Source organism: Hemiscyllium ocellatum, chromosome 31 (genome assembly GCF_020745735.1).
Source record: "Hemiscyllium ocellatum isolate sHemOce1 chromosome 31, sHemOce1.pat.X.cur, whole genome shotgun sequence".
Lineage (NCBI taxonomy): Eukaryota > Metazoa > Chordata > Chondrichthyes > Orectolobiformes > Hemiscylliidae > Hemiscyllium > Hemiscyllium ocellatum.
In genome coordinates, this window is record NC_083431.1 from 8,357,353 (window position 1) to 8,384,848 (window position 27,496).

The following is a 27,496-nucleotide window of genomic DNA, read 5'->3' on the forward strand; positions in this document are numbered from 1 at the left end:
ACTGTAGGTAGTTTTGGTGAATTTAGTGGAAGGCAAAAGAAAAATAAAGTAAAAAATAATGGGGGTTTTAAATAATACAGGAAGCATTTCAAGACAGCAAACCTGGGAGTAACGGTCAGTAATCTCAATATCACAGGATAAAATTATTATTATTATATGCTTGTAGATTTGGGGGGCGTTGTTTGTGTCTGTTTTCACGTATGTGGATGCAAGGTAGGGGAAGAAATTGAAATAGCCATGTTATAGTATATCTGTACATAATCAAGAGTTTTATAAGTACTTAAACATGTAATCCACAAACTCAGCTTTTCACTTCTGTTTGGGAACAGCCATATCATTGTAGCAAATCTAGTTAGAACTATCTGCATTATGACCTGAACATTCACAATACATACCAATGCCACAATCTCATCCTTCTCCCAGGGCACATAACCATTAACTCATTCTCCCTATTTAATATAACATTAACAAAAATATTATATATCTGAAAGTATAATGGAGTTTTGTTCAATTCAATGAGCCTAAAACAAAGAGGAAAAGGCAGTTGTATTGGAATTATAGTGAAGAAAAGTTTCTTTATTCAATCAGGTAACCTGCAGAAACATAAGGATGGTCAGATTGTTTCCATCCAATGTTCTCGAGTCATCCTTATCAAGTATTCAGAGAGAAAATAAATTGAGCAAACTGGCAACATTGCAGCTTTCATAAGAATAGTGGTAAGAAACTTCACTATGAATTTGATCAAGAAAGAAATTTTGATACAAGTGTTCATTGACTGTTTATTAAAACATTAAAAGTTGATATAATGCACTGGACTAGCATAACCCAGATTCAAATGCATTATTACAAAGAAATAACTTGTATAAAAGCCATTTTTAAAAAATTAAGCATGTACAAAGTTAAAAATTGACAAAAACTATTTTTACCCTTTGTATAGTGCAATTTTCAAACCTAGATTTACTTGGCTTTTGGTTTTGCAATAACTTTGCCAATGATGGCCACAACTTTCACTTCTAAATGTAAATAAGGTCAAAGATCTTAATATGAAACCATTTTGTAATAATTACATTTTTTTGTTCAAAATGTTCCACAATATAAAGAAGTACATCATTGCATTTTGCTTGAATTGTCTCTATAGCTCTTTTCCATGTGGCATGGCAACTACAAGATCAATTCTTAATGATTTCAGTTAAAATGACTCCAAGATAATGCCACCAATTGACCCCAAAATGGAGTAGTGCACCCAGTCTTCTTGCAATTAGAAAATTTACATTCCAAAGACAAAAAGCACTCTTCTAATTTTCTAGACTGTACTGAACAGAATAGACACTCCAATTTCTTCATTCAAGTTGAATCTTAGTAGATAAATTGATCAAGCATCTTAGAACTCTAACCCACTGGAATTCCATTTGGAACCGCAAGCATGAGATCAGAGAAATGAAATCCCCACAAACTTTTCCCAATCATACAATTTCTTCATGGCTATACACAGTTAAGGATCACAGACAAAAAAAATTTAATCAGAACAACAATGGTGATTAAATTTGTATTTGCAAACCAAAAACATTTTGTTCAGTAACTAGGCAAGCAATATAAACAAATTGACAAGACTTTTATCATAATATTACTCAGAGATATACAACATTTTAATACTGTTTCCATATCAATGGGGACAGGTAACAGACGCTTATGAGATTTTCACATAACTTGACAAACCTTTTTCAGATTTCCAAGCAACTGTCAAAATACATGCCTGGGAACAGCATAACATTGTTATAGGCAATTGATATTTTGAACAACAGGGTTACGGTTAGGATTTTTAAGAGAATCAGAAAGAGTTGTGAACGTTAGAAACTATTTCTAAAGTACACAAACCTGTTGAAAAGGAAAAATTGCTGCAGAGCACTTCTCAGGAGATGGGGTGCAGGTAATTATTATGTTACTGGATATTGGGAAGCATTCTCCATTCACCAGACATACATAGAATCAAGGGCTTGTTCAGGGTAATTTATACCTGTTTATGTGCAATAAAATAAAACAAAACTGTTCTGAAGAAGGACTTGAAACATTAACTCTTCTTTCCACATTTGCGGCCAGAGCTGCTGAATTTTCCCAGCAATTTCTGTTTTTGTTTCTGATTGCCAGCATCCACAGTTTTGTTTTCTTAGAAAAAAAACATAAACACCTATCCAGACAACCAAATAATTCAATTCCCAGCACCACTAAGACAGAATTTATAATAATAAACAACACATCATTTGACTCTACCCTGACTACTTTGGAAGACAATCTGATAATTTACCCCAACACATTAAAAAAACACAGATGCAAGTAAATACACTATAAGTAGATATTTACGTAGTTGAACATTAGGCAGTATTCATTTGCTTAAAAAAAACAAATTAAAACACATTCAGAACTGTATCCAGCAGCTCAGAAGTACTTCATACAAGAACCTGAATCCAGAAAAGCACATCATCTAGAACTACGACATTTCAGTACTTAAGCTGAAGTTTATGAAAACATTAATTTCTGTATAAACACTTTTTGAAATACAGGTACCATATATCCTTAAGCCTTGACTGATGGATAATCAATGATCTGGTGTATAAACTGATCCCCAACCTTTAGCAAAAAAAAACAAAAGATGATTGGCTTCAGGTGAGTGGGTAGTAAGTACAAACACATTCATTGATTACCACATCATTTTGGGTGACTGTTCAGCTCCTCATATCTGCACATGTCAAGGCTTCGTTTTTAGCAGGAAAAGTGTCCAATCTGGCAGCTCTGTGACAGTAAGGGTGGATCTTAATCCCTCAAAATTACTCATATAGAAGTTGACTCTCTAATTTTTAGCTAAATCATTACTCTGCAAAACTAGACTTTTACAAGAGTAAATGCAATACGTATTAATTGGATAGGGAATAAAAGAAAGACAAAAATGTTTTGGGCACAAAGTTTCTTTCCATTTACTGAAAAAAAGAAAAGCTGATCATCCATATCTTTGAAATACACATCCAACCGCATCATGGAAATATCTTGGTTTTTGTAATAATGTTCTGAGAACCTCTGACATATTAACAGAAAATACATGTGAAGTGCAGATAGATACTAATGCTAGCAAAATATTTCAGATGACAGAGCTACAATTGTTTTATATTACAGTATTCTCCAATTACATTGTTATTAACCTGGAGATGGTAACCCTTAAACTTGTGATCCAGATTACTTCATCCCCATCACATAAAAGAGGTGGTAAGTACAAACAACTATTTATTTGCTGCCAGTGTACACTAAGACATTTATAGCATTTGCAATGCTACAAAGTGCTATTTAATGAGTGAATTTGCAGTATATTGGCATATTGACATCCTCTACTGCTGTGGTCCATTTGGGTTCACATTGGATCAAAGACCAAATATCTATCAACTCTGTAAATTGCAAAAATCAAACTTCAGGGCAAATCTACAGCTGAAGATGATCATTTCCACAATGGTCACAGGAATTCAATATTAATAGATATTTAATAAATGTAGGGGAAATAGTATTAATTAAAAACAGAAAACCAAAAATATTGGAAAATGGAATACAATGAGCTTTTTCTACATTCTTAGATGGCAATTTAAAAAAAATTGAAAGCAGAGTTATATAAACAGATGACAGTATCACAGGTCAGGCAATTAATGATTACCATATAAATATGTATTTGGTGCTGAAATTTAGTTATTTGTCAATAAGAAACAATTAAAATGTTGGACCATTTATAATGTGTCTTAAATTGGCTCAATCCTTTTCCTAGTCTTGAGGTTGCAGACTTGCTCTCAGGGGATAGTGTCCAAAAGGCAATTAGATTAAGGACATCAATGTTAAAAGTTGCAGTTTTAGAACTAAATACATTGCTCCAAATTAGCTTGAGTTTTACTCATCAAAGCTGGTGTTCGGAGTCAAGGAGCAAGGAGGACTTTTGGGATGGGCCATCTGAAATAGAGCAGAAAATTCATTAACTCAGCTAGCAGCAGATACTTCAAAACATCGGTTAGACCAGCGCACTACTTTCTTCCTTTGACAAATCAAACAAATATTGGCTTCTTTTCATAAAGGTCAAAGTTCCCAATTTTTTTTTCTGCTGAGAGCAATTCAGAAATTTGAGCAGGAACCCCCAAGTGCTGATATTATTGTTGAATTGTTTTCTCAACTTAAGATGATGTCAAGTGAACAGCAACAGAAAATTCAAACAGGGCAAAATCAATTATTCCTGACCAGAGCAAAGGACTAGGCAGAAAATATATTTCTGAGGGAAAGAATTTTTTCTCCCTCAAAATGGGCACCCTAGCGTTCATGACATTTCAGGACTTGATAACCAAGGAAGGTGCATTCAGGATACAGCCAAATAGGTCACATATTGTAAAAACTGTCTTTTTAAAAACAAAAAAAAATCAATTGTGGACTGAAATGGAAAAAGGACAGTTTAAAAACCAAGAACTGTGGAAAGGATTACAGTATTTTTTGATAAGCAATTTATTTTAAGTGCAGTTTAAGTGTTTTTAAATAAAGAATCAACCTGTTCAGTGAGGTTATTACACACGTCTGGAGCAGTTGGGACCTGAATCCAGGCCTCCTGGCACATAGATAGGGACATTACCATTGTGCCACAGTTAGTGGAACCAAGGAGTGTGTACAAAGGGTGATTGGTCTGTGAAGTGGTGACCAATTGTTGATGAAGAAGACATGCTGTCTGCCAACAACTATGTGATTTACTCCCAGGCAGCTGAGCAGTTTGTGTGTGAATGTTTGGTCAGAAACCAGCGGACCTCCAACAAGGAAGATGCTGTTCTCTTCTTTCGAGTTAAAAAGCCTCAAGTCTGAAGAAAGTCAGTTTCATTTGTCTCAAAAGTTGCTGCAAGCTGCGGCTTTTAGCCAATAAGTTGGAAATTTTATAAATGAGAACCTTGCGGTCCATGCATCCTACAAGCATGTAAAAGTAACTGGAAAAGGAAAATTGAACAGCAGTAAAATACTGATGAGTTAAAAACCTGCAGACAGGAACCATCGAACTGCTATCGCAATCCTTTCTCCAACCTATTATAACCATATGTTATTTGTGTTTGTCTATTTATAATAAATAGTAATTCTTGTTAAATACTGAAACCTGGTCCATCATTTCAGTTTACCTTGGTCTAAGAAACAGGTGAATTTGAGAATTTTGCACATATTGAAGGTCAGAATGGCCTACTCCTGCACCTATTGTCTATTGATAAAACCTTTAATTGTTGTGATGATTCCAAGAAGAGTAACACTTCATTTCTAACAAACTACCACTGTGAGGTTAACATTATCAACAAATCTTTACAGCCCCTGCCACTGGTGTGGGATAAGAGTGGGAGAAATTCCTGGTAAGCCAACTGAAGGAAAGAAATTGGATCCTCTACCACTGCTGTAGGGACATAACAAACCGAAAAAAAGGATTGTTCACAGTGCTTCAGAGAGAGAAAGTATGGTAACAACATGCTGCAATTTATTTCTCTACAAGGGAACCCATTAGCTCACTTTTTAACAAGCTGGAGCAGGGTACTTAAATTTCCTGAGGACAGACATTGCTTAGTGGACACATCGGAGTTTGAATAGAGTCAAATCAGAAAATCGTCCAGAAAACGGATAGTGCTGCAGCACCACCAATGGAGAAAACATATCTTACAGCTATTATTCAGTCTTCTCAGGTTCTCCATCGAAAGGTAGGTCTTGGATTCAATTCCTGACTCGCTGGGGTGACCAGCGAGGTTTCTTCTCCTCAACGTCCCCTCACTTAAGGTGTGGTGACCGTCAGGTTATACTAGCAACCGATCCTGTTCTTGTTCTCTTGTAGATGTGATCTATATGGACTTCAGTAAGGCGTTCGACAGGGTTCTCCATGGGAGATTGATTAGCAAGGTTAGATCTCATGGAATACAGGGAGAACTAGCCATTTGAATACAGAACTGGCTCAAAGGTAGAACACAGAGAGTGTTGATGGAGGGTTGTTTTTCAAACTGGAGGCCTGTGACCAGTGGAGTGCCGCAAGGATTGGTGCTGGGTCCTCTACTTTTTGTCATCTACATAAATGATTTAGATGCGAGCATAAGAGGTACAATTAATAAGTTTGCAGATGACACCAAAATTGGAGGTGTAGTGGACAGCAAAAAGGGTTACCTCAGATTACAACAGGATCTGGACCAGATGGGCCAATGGGCTGACAAGTGGCAGATGGAGTTTAATTTAGATAAATGTGAGGTGCTGCATTTTGGGAAAGCAAATCTTAGCAGGACTTATACACTTAAGGTCCTAGGGAGTGTTGCTGAACAAAGAGACTTTGGAGTGCAGGTTCATAGCTCCTTGAAAGCAGAGTTGCAGGTAGCTAGGACAGTGAAGGAGGAGTTTGGTATGCTTTCCTTTATTGGTCAGAGTATTGAGTACAGAAATTGGAAGGTCATGTTGCGGCTGTACAGGACATTGGTTAGGCCACTGTTAGTATATTGCGTGCAATTCTGGTCTCCTTCCTATCGGAAAGATGTTGTGAAACTTGAAAGGGTTCAGAAATGATTTACAAGGATGTTGCCAGGGTTGGAGGATTTGAGCTATAGGGAGAGGCTGAACAGGCTGGGGCTGTTTTCCCTGGAGCATCAGAGGCTGAGGGGTGACCTTATAGAGGTTTACAAAATTATGAGGGGCATGGATAGGATAAATAGACAAAGTCTTTTCCCTGGATTCAGGGAGTCCAGAACTAGAGGGCATAGGTTTACGGTGAGAGGGTAAAGATATAAAAGAGACCTAAGGGGCAACGTTTTCACAGAGAGTGGTACGTGTATGGAATGAGCTGTCAGAGGAAGTGGTGAAGGCTGGTACAATTGCAACATTTCAGAGGCATTTGGATGAGTATATGATTAGAAAGGTTTTGGAAGGATATCGGCCGAGTGTTGGCAGGTAGGACTAATTGGGTTGGGATATCTGGTCGGCATGGACGGGTTGGAGCGAAGGGTCTGTTTCCATGCTGTACATCTCTATGACTCTCTCTCACTCTCTCTCTCAAATGAGATAGCAGCCATATAGTCTGGTAAGACTTTATGACTTTACCTTTAGTCTGGAGCTTTGAATAGTGGTGGTGCATATTTCAATTTTCTTTCCATCACATAGCTTACATAATCTCTCCCACTCTTACCTCCTGCCATTGGCATAGGTTAGAAAGATTTTCTGGTAGATACTTAACTTGTCTGGCCACATTTTGAACCCATCTTGGCTATCAAATCCTGGAACAGGACTTGAACCTGGAGCTTCTCTTCAGAATCAAGGAATCACTGCATTACAAATCTTTCCTCCATTAGTCATTAGCTACATACAATCAGCTCTGTTTCTGCAACCCCACAATCCAAACATTTACCAATAACCCCAAGTTTGGATATGTTTGAGTAAATTAGATGGGACATTGAATGCTGGGCCAAACAGACTGGCCATGTCAGGCTTAAGCCAACGTTTTGGAGGCTCACTGTTAACTAGTATGGTGACAAAATGTCTGAAAACAAACCGTCCAGCTCAGCGAGCAAACCTACATCCAGAATCTCAACCTTAGCTACAAATCTTCTCAAAACTTGTTAAGCCAAGATTGCTAAGTCTGGCCGATTCTAGCCTTTGTTTGGTGGAAACAACCTGTCACTACCTAGTAACATCTACTTTAAAACTGCAAAGAGATGTGCCAAATAGTTGCCTTGCGAAATACCACATCATTTAAAGGAACATTGGCATAATACTGGGCATAAACTATTTCGCAAGGAAACTATTTGGCACATCTCTAATACCCGAGCAGAAGAACTGTTAATTGACAGTTACCTTCTAGCCCAGTAAATGAAGCTACATGGGAAGGGATTAGTGAGCACTCATGGAAAAGTTGGAAGGTAAAAATAAATACTTTTTCCTTGTATTTTGGGAAAAATAGATTATTTTGCATAGTTCTAAAACATGTTATGAAGTAGTTCATCTATGGGTGGAGGAAGAACATTTGAGGGAAAGCAATTTAATTGTTTTGCAATTACCTTAAATTTCCGTTTTAGTGCTTGTGTCATAACTGGTGTTAGTCCTGTTCCAGTGTCCCGGTTCTCTTTATGAAGAGGTGTGCCACCAGGGCTTCTACAACCATTATTTCACAGGGTAAGTAATAGTATCCAACACCTTCCCAAAACACATTCTTTCAATTCAAAGTTACTTCTGGCATCATCTGTTTTATAGAGCAAGGTTCAAATGAATTACCAAGTTTTAAAACAAAAACAAAAAACTGTTGGAGAAATTCAGCACAGGCCTAGCAGCATTTGTGGAAAGATAGTACAGAATTTCAGAAACCAGTTCTGCAGAAGCATCACTGGACTTGAAACATTAACTGATTTCCTCTTTCCAAAGATGCTGCCAAACCTGCCGCGTTTCTCCAGTAATTTCAATGTTTTTGTTTCGGGATATACAGCATCTGCAGTTGCTTTTTTCTCCCCAGGTTTTGAATGTCAGTTTTGATAAATGATGAAACAATATTAATTTACAAAACTTCTGTTTCTGCTTCAGGCACTGCTAAGTACTGAGAGGATGGCATTTTAGGAAAAGTAATTTACTCCTCGATAAAAATGGGAAAGAACTGCGGATGCTGGAAATCAGAATCAAAAACAGAAATTGCTGGAAAGGCTCACCAGGTCTGGCAGCAGCTATCAAGAGAAATCAGTCAACATCTCAGGTGCAGGGACCCCTCCTAAAATTTTCCAACAATTTCTGAATTAGATTGGCACCTTACTTGGGAAGGAGCCAAACGTAGAAAGGAAAACTTCTGAATAACAGCAGGCAAGGGAAGACTGTAAAAGTGAAAAGGCTTCTTCTGGTTTACATAATAGAAGGAGCATGGGTATGCCAAAGATATAAAAATCTCCAATGTTTTATTTCTAAACAATTGAGCGAGCCAATTTTAACAAGAATGGCAAGAGAGTGCCAGTATTGTTTAGCAGATGTGGAGTAGTGGTGAGACAACTAAGCAAAAGTCCCTCAAATATTAGTCAGGAACATCCTACTGGAAAGATGGAGAATTTTGGGATAATCATAATCAAACCTGACAGCAATATTCACCCTTAGTCAGCAACTTTCCAATGTTCACCACCTCAGATCAACTGAATAATGTAGGCTTAATACAGGAAAGAAACCAGTTTGATTAAAACTATAACTCAAGGTGGGAAAAATGTTTCCAATAATGAGGTGAAAAATAAAAAAAACAATTTTCCAGGTTATGATTTAAATGTCCAGTTATAATATACATGAAAGAAACAGAAGAGAACTTGCTTCATCATTTTTATAACGAGTTGGCTGCAATATACCAGAATTACTATAGTTCATTATAGATTGTTTAAAAATATTAGACAGCAAAATTGTATTAACTGGCACCTACAGGACCAGGAGTGTATCCAATGGATCAAATATTCTGGATAATCTAGAGGTCCATGTATTCAACGTTAAAATGCACATTAAGTTATAGAAATGCAATACAGTGGGTAAACACATCACTGTTATACTTTATTAACTACACGTCATTCAAATAATAACATAAACAAAACTTACTGGCAGATAGCCTTTTCACTTGCACTCTCAACTGCCTACTTGGACATTGCGGAGATTACAATAATATGGTAAACTTTCAGTATTTCAGGCATATAATTTTTTGCCAGTTTATCGAGAGTGACAGTTCATTCGGTGTCAGTTAAAACAATGTTTGCTGTATTTACAAAAGTGAATAATGACATTTATTAGCTAATATTACCTTTCTATAGCAACCTTCTTTAGACGTTGCCGAAAATTGACCACAGGTTTATGTGGACTGTTCCTAATTAAGAACAAAGAAAATCCAAAAATTGAAGTTAAATTGAGGCAATTCTTCATTTAGATACGACCTTGAAATTTGGAATATTATGCAGACACCATAATTGTACAGCTAGTCCTTTAAAAAAAAATTGAAAAAGGCATCCACTTTTGACAAGATTTGAACCAATAACATCTTTTATCTTTGGCTCTCATTTCTAATTAACAGAAAAGTTCAAACTTAGAAGATCAAATCTTCATGGAAAAATAAGTTCACACAGAAGTATTCAACTTGTTACTTTGAGAAACAGAAGTAAACTTTGTTCAAAGCATAAAGCAAAATCATTACCATAGTTTGAGTGGGTCCCATAAAAGTTAATGCAATAAACTTCTTGCTGAGAGCTCTGACGATTAACATTTTGAAAACGTTGTCTTATTCAGCTATAATTACACCAAACATAAACAGTGTAATATTGTTTTGATGCATTGTTCATTATTAAAACTTGCAATTCAGGGTGTGATAAAGATTTCCATCTGTGTCAGATAATTCAAGTTCCACTCCAGGGCACTGAGGACATAATCTTGGATGACACTTCTTATGCAGTACTGAGGAAATACTTTGCAAGCAGAACTGCTGTACATTAGATGAATCATTAAACTGGTGCCTTGCACACCCTTGAACACCTCCCAATTATTACCATTAACATTTATTTCTCAACTAGTATCTCTAAACAGGGTTTCTAGTCATAATCATATTGTTGTTTGTAGGATCTTTATGTGAAAAGGGCTGCAAGATTTAAAATATAACAGACTGAACACATTTCAAAAGTACCTGTATTTTGTTATAAACCCTTGTCATGAAATATTATGTAAATCCAAGTCTTCATATTTTCTACTTTTTCCACAAATGCAAATGTTCAATTTGGAAATAAAAACCTTCAAAACTAAAGATTTTAACACTTGCTTAAAAGCATATTGCTGATTAATAATCATACTGAAATGCTACATATAATTGAAATAATGGTTATTTTGTTACACTATTTAGGGATCACAAGATCATTGTTACGAAAGGACCTTACAGGCTTACATCATTTTTGCTGGTTTCTGTAGTTGGTTAGCTTTTGTCTGGAAATTAAAGCCTTGTAGATCAGAAATTGTGACTAAAGGAGACCTTTTCTTTTCTGGTGTATTCATCTGCAAACAAAGAATGCATCGTAGTACTTCAGACAATAACAATGAAGTAACATGAACATCCACACAACCGAACTTCCAGCCACATCAATGGTTAGGAATATCTGTAACTTATTGGACATATTATGCAAAGTTTAAAAATATACACACAGCACAATTCTGAAGTGAAAAATCTTCCCGTTAAATATCATTTTCATGATCTGGCCAACCAGAGATAATTATTTGTTTGCAATTATGGTCTATAACTTAGCTAAAACTTGTAATCATTATTTTGCTAATTACTTTGATACAAGTAATGCAACAGCAGGACTAATTATCCTCTGTTCCTTCACATATTGTTTTGAAAATTCCAGAAAGATTTGCTTGAATGGAAATTTGTACACAGTTCTCACCTCTAGTTCATTTACTTTGTTCTGCGTCTTCCTCAGTTTCACTTCAAGTAAATCCTTTACCGTCACAGATAATGATCCACCTATCCTCTCAGGATCAGTCTATGAATGCCACAAAGTGTTAGAAAGCACAGTCTGTAATAATAAAACAAATAGCCTCATAATATTAACACCAACCTTTTTTATTTCAAATCCGTCTGTAGTCTTCCTTAGTTTTACATTAATCAAATCTTTCATAGTTATGGACAGTGGTCTGTTAATTTCCTTAGACAGCGCCTATGAAAGCAAGGAGACAGCAATGAAAAAAATCTACAAGTCACATTATTATTTTGTTTAGAATTGCTTCAGATTATGCTCAAGATAATCGCTGTCATATTTAAAACTTCCGGAGTTGAGAGATTGACATTTGTTGGCTCCAAATTAAGCAACAGACAAGAGATTACAATGAATTTTAACATTGGTGAAAGTGAATAACAATGAAAGTTAGGAGTCGTATATCAACCAGATTTCCATGGCTTAGTACAAGGAAAATTACCCTAATTTTACAGGATGAAGTAAGTGAAGGCAGAAAGTGAATTTTCTCTTTAAAAGCTGTCCACAGTAATTTGTCACTTGCAGCTTCAATGCAACCAAATATCCCATAATTTCCTCAGACTCTTAGTTAATCACTCAATTTTCTCAATATTAGTTGTTCCATCCTAGTTGCTATTTCATGATGATTCTGTTGCAAGAGAATTGGCATGGAATGGCATGTTGTGTCAAAACATTTTAACTCTCAGATTTGGGCGGCACAGTGGTTAGCACTGCTGCCTCACAGTGCCAGAGACCCAGGTTCAATTCCCGCCTCAGGCGATCGACTGTGTGGAGTTTACACATTCTCCCCTTGTCTGCGTGGGGGTTTCCTCCGGGTGACCCGGTTTCCTCCCACAGTCCAAAATGTGCAATTCAGGTGAATTGGCCGCGCTAAATTGCCCGTAGTGTTAGGTGAATGGGTAAATGTAGGGGAATGGGTCTTGGTAGGTGGCGCTTCGGCGGGTCGGTGCGGACTTGATGGGCCGAAGGGCATATTTCGACACTGTAACTAATCTAATCTAATTCAAGAAAACACCATGAATTTTCTTAGTTCCCAACTCCCTGCTAATGGGAAATGCTCTCTCCTCTTCCTGTTTTCCAACTTTGACAACAATGGAACAGAATGGATTTGGGCTTGAATCTGGTCAAATGGTGGCAATAATAATAACTCCTCATTTTTCAAATTCTGCCACTGCATACTTCATGGCCTCAGCTCAACCTGACCCACAATTATACCACTGTTGCTTCACAATCCCAGGGTCAAAATCCTAGAGCTTTCTTCTTAACAGCACTGTGGATGTACCAAAATCACATGGACTAAGTGGTTCGAAAAGTCAACTCAGTGATGTCATCCCAAGGGCAATCTGGGATAAACAGTAAAGGCTGGCCTCGTCAATGATGATCACATACTCAAGTCCTAGAATGATACAGCACGAAAATATACTGTTCGGCTTAACTCGTCTACAGAAGCAAAGGGTCATTGTGAGAGTTGACTCCATGAACAGATGCAGGAGTATCAACAGTGGATCAAAGTTGACACTCTGCAGCTTTGGACTTCAGAGTTAAAGCATCTTAGAGACTGCTTCCTCATCCTATAACTGAGATTAGATTCAAGTATATAATTTATGTAGCCATCTACATCACATTAGCATCTTCTCTAAACTCAAGATTTAGAGTTAAAAAACCTTAAATATTGCAAGTTCAGAAGTCATACAACACCAAGTTATAGTTTAACAGGTTGTTTTGAAATCACAGCCTTTCAGAGCACTGCTTCTTCAGCCGATGAAGTCACTTCAACTGATGAAGGAGCAGCACTCCAAAAACCTGCGATTTCAAATAAACTTGTTGGATTATAACCTGGTGTTGTGTTACTTATGATCTTGTCCACAGAGTCCAACACTGTCCATCATGGCTGAAGTGACTCAAGTAATAATTCTACAAAAGTTCTGTAATTATTTGAAAACAGAATGAAAATTTCTTGATGATTACAAATAAGCATTAAGACTGCAATTTACATCTTAATTTTTATTTTAAATCTCATTCAATAGCTTAACACACACTCACTTGCAAAGAATTTTCACTCCTAGTTTTCCGCTGAATCTGCAGTGGTTTCTGCACAAACACAGAAGGTGGTGGTAATGGAGGAGGGGGTGGTGGAGGTGGAGGCTGGGGAGGAAGGGCTCCAAATGGTTTTTGTGGTAAGGTACGACTCATGATTGGCTGGACTGGCCACACTGGTATTTTTGTGGGGCCTGGAGAGAAATCAACATATTTTCGATAGGAACATGAATCTTTTGAATTATTAGACTCCTGTAAGAGATAAAAAGAGAAAAATTCAAGGTATTAGGAACTTTTTTTGGGGGGATGTGGGATAGGGGAGGTATTTAAAACTACCAACTGACATTGCCCATCAATATACACAAACACAAAACATTACACTGTACTGTGTAATACAATTAATTATTCTATTTATTGTGCAAATATATTCCTGTTAAATTTACACATTTGGTGCAGCCAAAACCTAAATAAGTTTTACAAATTTCCAGACAAAAACAATTAAAAATAAAAATAATAAAAATAATGAATTATGCAAATATGAATTGGTGTGAGACATAATGGAGAATGGAAAGTTCACATTTTGGGGATCTAATGACAGTCTGAATCAAGGTTACTTTTGCATTGATGTGCACACCAAACTACTTTGGATTCAGTGTTGACTTGTGTTCACAATCTTGCAGAGCATACGTACATGTTCCTTACTAACCCTGCTCATGTACATGACACTACATTTACCTGTATTATAATCTGCCAAAATTATGGGCAGTTCCTCTCAACCTTCATCCAGTTAAGATATAGATTGAGAAGAGTAAAATGTCATGAGTGACTGATTCCCATGCAGGTCTGCTGTCATTAATAACAAATATCTGCATTCAGGAATGCTATCAATTTCTCGACCAACCCAAAATTCACTCCTACTCTCATATGATGTTAATCTTTTTGAATAGCCTATTAGGCTATTAGCAGCTTGACTTTTGAAAGGCAGAGTAAATATTTTGATCAGATCATCTGCCTCTGCTAAGGCTAATAATTTCCTCAACAAATTTAACAAGACACTATTTTCCCCCTCAGAAATCATGTTAAGTGTACCTAACCTCTGGTGTTGAGGTGTTCAATAATACATCTGCAATAATCATATCTAACAACATGCCTTCAACAAAAGCTAATGACAATAGGCATATAAATTTTGTGTTTTGACTAATAAACTCAATAACTGTACCAGTTCAGCTTTTCTTCAGTCCATGGGAACAATCCTGGACCTTATAAAGTAGTTAAATATATTAAATAGTGCAGGCTCCCCTTTCTTTGAATTTATCTAACATAGCTCAATCAGGACCAACAGTTGGATACGTTCAGAAAACCCCTTATTCCAACCTGGATTATGTCAGTATTTATTTTCATACTTTCAACTTTAGCATCAAAAATACAATGCAAATCAATATCTTGATAACATCACCTTCTATGGGAATACATGCAAAGTAGCCAATTAAAACCTGTGTTATTTTGTGGAACCTACTCAAAGGACTCAATCTCTTTGTGTAATCCTAGACACATAGACTTCAGAACATTATCAAGATCTATAAACAAATAATGCAGAACATCTACTTTAATTTAAGGGACATTTCAAGTGGCAAAACATTCCCTCAGTGGATACAGATCGACTACATCACAAAAGATAGATTTTCAAATTGACAAAGCCAGTACTTTATCCACCAGTAGTAGCCTATTCCAGGAATTAGTGAATAAGAATGATTAAATGTGCAGCTGAGCTTAACATTGAGTTTGCATATTCAGGTTTTGCATGAAGTAATTTTAACCATTTCCCAAAACACTGAACACATCCACTCAAAATTTCCCCCTCTCAAATTACAATAGCTTCAACTTATTATCCCCTCTTCATAGCTGTTTTCATCTCTATCTTTTCATAAACATAATATAATAGTACACAATATGATTTCCTGACCAATATATCCCTCATCCATTTTTACACTCATACCTGTATACAGGTTGGCATTCAGATTTAATTCGAAATTTACTTTCCCACTTTGTCAAGTCTTTTTGCAGGCAATTAAAAAGTGCTTTTCTATTCTAACAACAAAAATTTTTATTTCTTCACTTAATTGGCATCATTTACTAGAAATCAGCATTTTCAAGCCCTCAAAGATAACTTATATATCAGCATTGCACAAGGACATCAAATATCTGCTGCTATATGCAAGTCCAATTAGATCTATAACCCTTTGACATTACTCTGTTTTCTATTATTTAGCCAATTTATAGAGGTTCCACAGATTTGTGCTCCTTGAATATATTTTTACTCATTATATACATTTTTAATTACTACACATCTAAAAACTACTCTGTTTACACTATAGAATTAAATGCTAATAAGACTCTAGTATCTGGAGGTGAGAGGAGAGAGTTTTAAAAAATATTTGGAGGGATATGCGCCAGGGACAGGCAGGTGGGACTAGTTTAGTTTGGGATTATGTTCGGCATGGATTGGACAGACCCAAGGGTCTGTTTCCGTGCTGTATGACTCTATGAATCACGTCTCGATAATTCTAAAAACATAGGTTTTTTTTCTAATGTAGCTTGTTAGGAACAGCATTGCAAACACAAACTTCAACTGCAGTGTCCTTTAGTCTTATTTGGCCCATTAGCTTAAGAAATACATGATGTTTTTGAAAATGTTGTAGCAGAGTCATTTAGATCTTGATTTTTACTTCTCTAGAGCTTGGTGATGGTTTCTGTAGAGAAAGTTAGCTGACAATCTTAATATTCATGACACATTACTTAATCATAGAAACACTGGTGATCCAAATTGTGGAAATTTTCTATTGAGTCTAATGATTTGATGATGCTTGTTATTTGTCCATGTGTTTTCACCTAACACAAGGATTTCAACATTTAGTAAACAGAAGCATTCTATATTGTGGATACACTGCACAAAACATATCCTGATTGAGGTGATCCATTTACCAAGTTTACATTGCAGATTTCTTGCAGTTGTACTAGCTTCATCTCAAGTGCCTCAATATGTTGTCGTAGTGCATTCAGTTCCCGTAAGTAAACACGAGAAGGAAATAAAATGTCTTTCATTATTTCTAAACCCTGTAAACACAGAAGAAACAAATCATTGGCAAAGCAATAAGATACAATTGTTTCATTTTTGATTCATTTCAATTGCTGGTCAGTCAAAATTAATAAGCCCTGGGTTTCAGCCTCAAAGCGTATTGAATTGACTGACTGCAATTGAATGGCACAAAGGGTAATACAACAGACTTAGTTATCGTTACAATCAGGAAAGGGGAGGGGGAAGGATGGAAAAAAGGAGAGAGCCATGACTAATATGGTAAAGATGGTGTTAGATTAAATGAGAAGGCTACGACAGTTGCAATCCTCAGGATTGGTAAAATTTTAGAATCTAGTAAAGAAGGGCCAAGACATTGTTAGACAAAAAGAGAAGAAAACAGGATCGTAAAACAGCCAGAAACATAAAAACACATCATAAAAGCTTCTCTAAGGTATGTAAATCTGGAAAGGTGTTCAAAGATAGATATGTACAAGCAGAAACAGGAGATCAAAGTTTGTGAGAAGATTTGTAGCGCAGGTGCTCGTTGTTGTGGTTCTGCTCGCCGAGCTGGGAATTTGTGTTGCAGATGTTTCGTGCCCTGTCTAGGCGACATCCTCAGTGCTTGGGAGCCTCCTGTGAAGCGCTTCTATGATGTTTCTTCCGGCATTCATAGTGGTTTGTCTCTGCCGCTTCCAGTTATCAGTTCCAGCTGTCCGCTGCAACACTACTATTATAGGACAAGCCAAACAGAGAACAGCCAGGGAATTCCTAGAGGCATGGCACTCATCCACAGATTCTATCAACAAAACACATCGACCTGGATCCAATATACCGGCCACTGCAGCAGACAGCTGAAACTGAGAACCGGAAGCGGCAGAGACAAACCACTATAAATGCCGGAAGAAACATCACAGAAGCGCTTCACAGGATGTCACCTAGACAGGGGACGAAACATCTGCAATACAAATTCCCAGCTCGGCGAACAGAACCACAACAGAGACAGGAGAGTTGAAAATAGAGAAATAACAGTGAAGTTGAAGTCCTGTGTGTCTATCTTCAGGGAAAGAAGTATCTCTGAAATAATTACGATGAAAGGCTCTCATGAATTGTGGATGATATTTGGATATTGCAATGTTTTTGCTGAACAGATATAGTGATTTTCTATAGCATGGGGTTGCAGAGGAACACAATTGTCGTATTATAGCAAAACGACCTGAAGTGTTGGAAAAGATAGTTAGAGATGGAGGTTCACCAGTGCATCTACTATCAAAATTCTATTAATTTTGCATTGCTGGCTGAAGATTAGAAAGTTGCAAGAGTTTGTTAAGTGAGAAAGAAAACAAAAAACTACCCTTAAGTCTGGCATCAGGAGGGAAAATACAAGAATCTATTATGGATGTGATTACAGATATGAAGAGAACAATTGTCTGATATGGCACAGATGAAGCAGATTTGAGGGGGAAAAGCTTGATTTTTTTTGTGAGGATGTTGCTAGCAGAATCATTTATATATTTGTAAAGATTAGTCCCATAAATGACACAAGTAAACAAAATTAAAGTGCATAAGATCAGAGCTCATACACGAGCAAGGATTAAGGATTGGTTAACAGGCAGAAATCAGGTAAAGATAAATGGATGTCTTAATTTTGGCAGTTTGTAATGAGTACAGTACAGTAAGAATCAGAGCTTGGGCATGTGGTGTTCACAATTTATCAATGATTTGGGGACCAAAAATAATATTTTCAAGTTTGCAGGTAATATAACATTTGTTGGGAATCTAAGTTATTTGAGGCCTGGGGATATTTAGATGGGTTGAGTGAGTGGACAAGAGCACAGGAGATGGAAGATAATGTGGATGAATGTGAGGAGCTCCGCTTTGGTAGGAGGAACAGAGATGCAGATTATTTATTGAATGATAAGAGATTGGAAAGTGTTAATATCCAAGGACACCTCAGTGTCCTTGCTGGTATGCCACTGATAGTTAGTATGCAGATACAGTAAGCAATTCAGGAATCAAATGTTCTTGTCAGTCTTGATTGCAAGAAAATTTGATAACATAAGAACATAAAGGAGTAAAGAAGTCTTGTTTCAATTGTATAGTACAATGGAGAGATTGCATTTGGAATATTGTGTGTAGCTGTGATCCCTTTGCCTAAGGAAGGATATACTTGCCATAGAAGGAGTACGATGGAGATTCACTGGATTGTGATGGTGAACTGTCCTATGAAGACAGATTGGGAGGCTGGGCCTGTATTCTCAGGAAGTTGGAACAACATGACAGAAAGGACAGTCCCCCAGCTATGTGGTCTAGAACCAGGGGACACAATTTCAGAATAAACAGCAGGCAATTTGGACTTGAATCAAGGCAGAACATCTTCACTCAGTGATGAGTTATTAGAATTCTCTATTTAGGAGGGCTACAGAAGTTTAGTCATTAATTCAAGATAGCAAATGATAGACTGCTAGCTATTAATACATCAAGGAGTATGAGGATTACATGCAAATATGATGCTGAAGTAAATGATCATCCACGATCTAGAACGGGAGAATAGGCTTGAAGGTTTGACAGCCTGATCTTCTACTTCTTAATACTACGTGACCACTTATTGTAATTTGATTCAAAACCTCTTGCATCTCTACTCCCACAGCCTATATTCTAAAATTTTCAATTTTCCATTGCATCTGCGCCACTTATATATATTGTAGAGTATTTTAAAAATACTAGAGAATATAAATTCAAAAATGAACCTGCTTAGAGTAGGGATTTAAGGATAAATATTTTAAATGGTGAATAGCCTGCAAATTTAAATCAAACTTGAAGTCTGGGATATTGAAAGGAAGATGGGGAAGAGAAGGGTTGAAAAGTGTGGTGCTGGAAAAGCGCAGCAGGCCAGGCAGCATCCAAGGAGCAGAAGAATCGACATTTCAGGCATAAACCCTTCTTCAGGAATTCTGAAGAAGGGCTTATGCCCGAAACGTCGATTCTCCTTCTCCTCGGATGCTGCCTGGCCTGCTGCGCTTTTCTAGCACCACACTTTTCAACTCTGATCTCTAGCATCTGCAGTCTTCACTTTCTCCTAAGGGAAGAGAAGGATCAAGCTTTGAAGAGATTTTCACCCCAGATTGTGCTTATTCACCTACAGTGCATCGGGTACTGTCTGGCTCATGTAAAAACTAAAGTACACAAGAATGTGAGAAGCCAAAGAGTTCTCAGAAACAGGACTCTGGGGTCTTGAAACCATGGAGATTGGAGCATGAAGTCTCCAAGTTGGGATGGAACGGCTGAATTCTAAAGATGGAGAAGGAGAGATATGATCAAACTGTGTGCTTGAGCATCTAAGAGGCTTGCAATCAATCAGCCTCATCAAAAACTATTTTGAAGAGGTAACTGAAGATTCTCAGATCAAACTAACAAGGAATCATTTTGAGGCAGAAAATTTGAGAGATTTTGTGACCACCAGGTCCCAGTATACAAAATAATTTTAAAATGAAAACTGCAAAATCAAACCTGCTTAAGGTGTTCACATACAGAATTATAGTCAATTGCTGGAAAATAGGTAAAGTCACAACTGGCTGTGGGAAATCAAAATAATCTTTAACATGTGAATTAGAGATCTAATTTTGCATTTATACCTGATTAATGTTGTTCAGCCACCAATTGCACAAGGACGAAACTACAGCTTTAAGAGGATTCAGCACATTCCTCACACTCACTAAAGAAACGAGCCCAATAGGAACTGGTTCATGCTGGGAGGAGTTGCTATTAGACACTGGTGCTTCTTTCTTCCTGGATTTAAAACAAAAAAGAAATGCAACGAAACCATGCATCCTGCAACTGGTCCACAAAGTAAGAACAAATATTAATGTCAAATACTTTATTTGTACTAAGTAGCAGCAGGCAAGTCTTGAGAAATGTTGCACATTGTCACATACACTCAGGTAAATTGGGACATAACAAATTTACATTTCTATAATTTCTTATGCATCTTCAGGATGCAAAGGACACTTCACAGTCAATGAAGCACATTAGATTGTGGTCAATGTTGTAATGCAGAAACACAGTAACCAATTGGCACATGAAAATACATTAGAAAAAGTAATTAGATAAATTATCAAACAATTTTAGTGATGCTGATTGAGACACTAATGACTGCCAGGACATCAGGAGAACATCAACCCCATTCTTCAAATTGTACCAATCAAGAAGTCAAACTGGAATTTGGTTGATACCTAATCCAAATGTGCAATACTACGTTAAAACTGTACTGTGGTGTCAGCCTAGACCGAGATCCTTCAGCCATCACCTAACAACTATTAAACTGAAAACTTAAACAATTCATTAGCAATTCCCAAAGTGGATTGGAACCATTTGAATCAGGTATGTTCTGGGCAGTGGGAAGACCACTGCGGTTAGCAGAAGCATTCAAAGTTAAGATCCAAATGTCATCATAACTGAACAGGGTGGGGTGCAAGTGAACAGAAATTTGGGGCTATGGTGGGGGAAGAGAAAGAGAAAGAGAACTAATGATCAGATGTGTCATTGTCTATAACAGTTATCAAACCAAAATCAATTGGGGGATCTTTTTACGGAAGTTATAAATACTAATTCAATACATTTCTTTGTGGGTGGACAGAAGACAATAAAGGAAATTAATATTGTTCATTCACAGTATAATTTTCCAAATTATTCAACCATTGTAACAAGCTAGCCTTGCTAATTAAGGTCAGAGAACTGCTCACCCTGCTGTTTCAGCAGCAGTTGGCTTCGTCTTGTAGACATTCCTTTTGTTTTTTGCAAGCAGACGTCGCTTACTATTATTCCATGCTTTTTCCATAGTTTGCCGTTTTCTCATGATCTTCCACTTCCTGCGACGCTGACTCAACCTGAGCATGACTACAGAAGAAAAGTTATAGAATGCTAAAATGCTGTGTTGCAAAAATCAAGCACCTTAAATCTGGATATTGCTGTTTCAAAACACTCAACGGCAGCACGGTGGCTCAGTGGTTAGCACTGCTGCCTCAAAGCACCAGGGGTCCAGGTTCAATTCTCACCTCAGGAGACTGTACATGTGGAGTTTGCACATTCTCCCCATGTCTGAGTGGGTTTCCTTCACAATCCAAAGATGTGCTGGTCAGGTGAATTGGCCATGCTAAATTGCCTGTAGTATTAGTCAGGGATAAATGTAGGGAAATGGGTCTGGGTGAGTAGCTCAGAAGGGTCTATTTCCATACGTAGGGAATCTAATCTAACTGATAAGTACTGGTTGACCAACAATAACAATGTTGGGATATTCAACTTTGCAGAAAAGAGATTCCAGGAAGACTTGCAATTCCACTACAGCATCGCATTGATCCCTTTGGGGGGTTGAGGCTTTTTGTCATTCATTCCTGCATCTCCTAACAACACAACTTTTATCAATGCCGAGCTGAAACTGTGCTCCACCAGGAAATGCATGAACATGTCAGATCAGTGGAATTACGAGAACTTATATTCAAGTTCACATTAAAAACACTGTCCTAGTCAATATTCATCTCTCAATTCACATCTAAGAACAGAGTACTTCGCCACTATTATATTACTGTTGCTGGAGCTCGCTCTGTGCAAATTGGCTGCGTTTCCAGCTAACACTAATGACTAAACTTCAACTAGTACTTTATGCATCAGGCACTTTGGGATGTCAAAAGGTCATGAAAGATGTAATCTAAATGCAAGTTTTGGAAAAATTATATATTGTGAGGACAACAGTGTAGAACTCCAAAATGACATTGACAAGTTAGTGGAGTGAGCAGATAGGTAGCAGATGAGGTTCAATCAGAGAAATGCAAGGTGATTCACTTCGGTTCGAAGAATATTGAAAGACAATACAAAATAAAGTGTACAATTCTAAAGGAGATTCAGGACCGGGGTACCTTGATTTTTGTGTGCATAAATTATTGAAATTATTAAATTATTAATAAAGCATACAGTGTTCTTAGCTTTATTAAGGCAGTATAGAGTATCAGAGCAAAAAGATGATGTCGAACTTACACAAGACACTTGTTAGACCTAGCATATTGTGTATGGTTGTGGACATCACATGATAGGAAAGAATACATTGGAGAGCGTGCAAAAGCAATTTACAGTATAGTTTCAGGAATGGGAAATTTCAGTCATGAGGCTAGATTGGGACTGATCTTGCTGGAGAGGGGAAGACAGGAGGAAATTTGATAGAGGCTTTTAAAAATCATGAGCAGACTGGATAGAGTAGAAAGGGAGAAACAGTTCCTGCTCATAAAAGGTAAAAGTACGAGGAAGACAAATTTAAATTGATGTGTAAATGATGAAAGATGATGTGAAAAAATATTTTTCACGTAGCAAGTAGTTAGGATATGGAATGCAGTTCCAGGAAATGTGGAACAGAGGGGTTCAACTGAGGCATTCAAGAGAGCGTTGAATGATTATTTGAGTAGAAATTGTGTGCAGGGGTATATGGGAAGGCAGATGATTGACATTAAGTGTGGGTGCATTAGGCTGAATAGCCTCCCTCTATGCTATAACAATCCTGTGAAATTTTTCTTTTATTTCTTAAATGAAAATCTTTCAGACTTTGGAAGCAGGTTCATAGTTCCTTGAAAGTGGAGTCATAGGTCGGCAGGGTAGTGAAGAAGGCGTTTGGTAGGCTTGCCTTTATTAGTCAGTACATTGGGTATAAGAGCTGGGAAATAATGCTGTGGCTGTACAGGACATTTGTAAGGCCACTTTTGGAATAGTGCATTCAATTCTGGTCTCCTTGCTATAGGAAATATTTTGTAAACTTGAAAAGGTTCTGAAAAGATTTACAAGGATGTTGCCAGGGTTGGAGGATTTGAGCCATAGGGAAAGGCTGAATAGCCTGGATTTATTTTCCCTGGAGCATCGGAGGCTGAGGGATGACCTTATAAAAGTTGATAAAATCATGAGGGGCATGGATGGGTAAATAGTCGAGGTCTTTTTCCAGGGTGGAGGAGTCCAAAACTAGAGTGTTTAGGTTTAAGGTGAGAGAGGAAAGATTTAAAACAGACCTAAGTCACACCTTTTACATTGCATAGGGTCGTACATGTATGCAATGAGCTGCCAGAAAAATGGTGGAGGCTGATACAACTATGACATTTAAAAAGCATCTGAATGGGTAGGAAGAGTTCAAAGGGATATGGGCTGAATGCTGGAAAATGTGCCTAAATTAATTTAGGATATCTGGTTGGCATGGATTGAGTTGGATGAAGGGTCTGTTTCTGTGCTGTACATCCATGTGACTCTCCAACTTAAATTGTACAGCAATATAATAAAAGTCCCAAATCACTTCACAAAAAAGTTATGAAACAAAGTGTGCCATTGTACCATTCAAGGTGGTATTAGACCAAGTAGCTTGTATGGAGCATCAAGAAAGAGGAAATGAAGATGGAGAAGTAGCAAATTTTAGGCGGGGATCTCTAGAGTTTAGGGCCCAGGCAGCTGACAAATGGAGGTGGCACATTTGAGTCCTGGGGTTGAGAATGTTGATGAGTGATTGAATAAAATGTATCTTGAATGTCTGATGTTTAAAGGAATGAGCAGATCTCATTGTAACAATTAAAATTCTGAGAAGGTTTAACAGGGTAGATGCTGAAAGGCTGTTTACTGTGGTTGAAAACTCCAGAACAGAAGGTGCTTACTTTCAGGTTAAATGGTTAGCCCTTTATGATTGAGCTGAGGAGACATTTTCATTTAAATGTTTTAAATCTTTACTCCAGATGTAGATGTTCTGTTTTTGTGTATATTCAAAAACTAAATTTGATATTTTTGGAATCAAAGGAAATCATTGCTTATGGTGAGTACATGAGAAAGTGCTACAGAGGTCAAAAATCAGCTCAGATCTTAGCTATTGGTGCACCAGACTCAAGGGGTTTCATGGCATACTCCTACACCTATGTCATAGAGTCATAGAGATGTTTAGCATGGAAACAGACCCTTCAGTCCAACCTGTCCACGCCGACCAGATGTCCCAACTCAACCTAGCCACACCTGTCAGCACCCGGCCCATATCCCTCCAAACCCTTCCTATTCATATACCCATCCAAATGCCTTTTAAATGTTGCATAAGTTTATTTGGAGGGGAATAACCTCAGCTTCTCCACATAAAGACATTTCATCCTTGGTGCCATTCTACTCAGTACTTCTCAAGGGCAATAAATGCTGGTTCAGCCACTAAAAACCCAAATACCAGAAATTAAAAAGCAAAAGCTCCTACCATCAGCAGTGTGATTTTACCATTTTACTTTTTAGTGAAAGCAAAGTACTACTGATGTTAGATTTGCCCTGGTTTATGTGTACAGGACATATCTTGGCAATTTTACACATGGTCAGGTAGACAGATGCTAATGTTGTAATTGTACTGGAAGAACTTGGCTAGAGGAATGGCAAGTTCTGTAGCACTCATCTTCTACACTATTCTCAGAATATTGTCAGGGGCCATAGCCTTTTCAGTATCCTGTGTCTCCAACCATTTCTTGATATAAAATGAAATAAACTGAATTGGCTGAAGACTGATATCTGTAATCTGGAGACCATTGTTGGGAGCCAAGATGGATCATTCAGTTGGCACTTCTAGTTGAAGATTGTTGCTTTATCTTTGGCATTGATTTGTCGGACTCTTCGATAATTGAGGATGGGATATTTATGGAGTCTTCTCCTCCAATGAGTTGTATAACTGTCCAAGACCATTCACAACTAGATGTGGCAGGACTGAAGAGCTTAAATCTAACCCGCTGCTTATGGGATTGCTTAGCTCTATCAATCACTTGCCACTTTTGCTGCTTGGTATCAAGTATGGTAGCTTCACTAGGTTTACACCTCATTTTCAGGTACGCTTGGTGCTGCTACTGGCATGCCCTGTTGTACTATCTTTTAAACTGAGGTTGATCCCCTGCCTTGATGATCATGGTTGATTGGGAGATATGCCAGGCCATGAGATTAGATTGTGATGGAGTACAATTCTGCTACTGTTGATGGCCCACAGTGCCTCATGATGCCCAGTGTTGAACTGCTAGACCTGTTTGAAGTCTGTACCATTTAGCAGGGTGATAGTGCCATGCAAGGAATGAGTGGTGATCACTCTTACCAATACTGTCATGGACAGATGTATCGGCAGCTGGCAGATTGAGGTCAAGTACAGTCTTCCTTCTTGTTGGTTCTCTCAGCACTTGCTGCAGACCCAGTGTAGCAGCTGTATCTTTTCAAATCTGACCAGCTGGGTCAGTAGTACTGTTACTGAGCTACTCTTATTGGTAGGCATTGCATTCCCCACCCAGAGAACATTTGTGCCCTTGCCATCCTCTGTGCTTCATCCAAGTGTTGTTCAACATGGAAGAGTTACGTGGTAATCGGCAGGAAGTTTCCTTGCCCATGTTTACCCTGAAGCCATGAGAAATCATGGGGTCCAGTCAATGTTGAGGACTCCCAGGGAAACTCCCTTGAGACTGCATACCACTGTACTGCCACCTCTGCTGGGTCTATCCTGGTGGGACAGGACATATCCAGGGTTGGTGATAGGTCCATTGTCTACAGGGTATGATTCCATGAGTACAACTACGTTAGGCTATTGTTTGACTAGTCTATGAGATAGCTCTCCCAACTTTGGCCTCCAGATGTTACACATGACACCAAAACTGGAGGTATTGTGGACAGCAAAGAATGTTACCTCAGATTACAATAGGATCTTGATCAGATGGGCCAATGGGCTGTGGGTGGCAGATGGAGTTTAATTTAGATAAATGCGAGGTGCTACATTTTGGGAAAGCAATTCTTAGCAGGACTTGTACACGAATGGTAAGGTCTGAGGGAGTGTTGCTGAACAAAGAGACCTTGGAGTGCAGATTCATAGCTCCTTGAAAGTATAGTTGCAGGCAGATAGGATAGTGAAGACGATATTGGTATGCTTTCCTTTATTGGTCAGAGTATTGAGTACAGGAATTGGAGGTCATGTTGCAGCTGTACAGGACATTGGTTAGGCCACTGTTGGAATATTGAATGCAATTCTGGTCTCCTTTCTATCAGAAGGATGTTGTGAAACTTGAAAGGGTTCAGAAAAGATTTGCAAGGATGTTACAAGGGTTGGTGGATTTGAGCTATAGGGAGAGGCTGAACAGGCTGGGGCTGTTTTACCTGGAGCATCAGAGGCTGAGGGGTGACCTTATAGAGGTTTACAAAATTATGAGGAGCATAGATAGGATAAATAGGCAATGTCTTTTCCCTGGGGTCAGGGAGTCCAGAACTAGAGGGCATAGGTTTAGGGTGAGAGGGGAAAGATATAAAAGAGACCTAAGGGGCAACATTTTCACTCAGAGAGTGGTACACGTATGGAATGAGCTGCCAGAGGAAGTGGTGGTACAATAAAAAAATTGAAAAGGCATTTGGACGGGTATATAAATAGAAGGGATATGGGCTGAGTGCTGGCAGGTAGGACATCTGGTCAGTATAGCCAGGTTGGACGGAAGGGTCTAATACAGGAGCAATCTGAAGGGGCCGAACGACATACTCCTTTTATGTATAATTTAATCTCTAACATTCACAATTGTTTATTAATATTATCACTGAGAGAGTTTCCCAATACCACCTACCTAAAACTAACCGTAGACTAACCTGAACGCAGCGGCGCGACCAGAGCCCAACGGCGGCCAAATTTAAAATTTAAAAAACCTCTTGTCAGCCATCCAATGGGACCCGGCCTTTCACGAACCACAGCCATCTGCCATCCTCGACCAATCGCATCAAGCTTCTCACCAGCAGGCCCAATCCGAATCCGACCATTCAGAGAGCACCAGCGGTTGCTATCCAATGCCATGCTGCGTCTCGAACACCAATGGAA

General features: G+C 38.0%; 1 protein-coding gene across 1 annotated transcript; it reads right to left on the bottom strand.

Annotated features, from left to right (window-relative positions):
• Window positions 1–3,626: 3,626 nt before the first annotated feature.
• On the bottom strand, window positions 3,627–27,472 carry prr11 (proline rich 11). Its single transcript, XM_060847757.1, has 11 exons — window positions 27,271–27,472; window positions 21,375–21,528; window positions 20,268–20,421; window positions 16,542–16,673; window positions 13,566–13,811; window positions 11,607–11,705; window positions 11,433–11,531; window positions 10,937–11,043; window positions 9,812–9,874; window positions 8,061–8,154; window positions 3,627–3,978 (listed from the first exon to the last, which is right to left on the bottom strand). The coding sequence occupies exons 1-11, from the start codon at window positions 27,470–27,472 to the stop codon at window positions 3,919–3,921; spliced, it is 1,410 nt and encodes a 469-aa protein (XP_060703740.1). The 3' UTR covers window positions 3,627–3,918.
• Window positions 27,473–27,496: the final 24 nt, after the last annotated feature.

Coding starts and splice junctions, on each gene's coding strand:
- prr11 (XM_060847757.1), bottom strand. CDS start 27,472: ATGGCATTGGATAGCAACCGCTGGTGCTCTCTGAATGGTCGGATTCGG. Junction 13,812..16,541: donor AAATCTGCAATGTAAACTTG/GTAAATGGATCA, acceptor TATCTCTTACAG/GAGTCTAATAATTCAAAAGA. Junction 11,706..13,565: donor GGAGTGAAAATTCTTTGCAA/GTGAGTGTGTGT, acceptor TTGCTTTCATAG/GCGCTGTCTAAGGAAATTAA.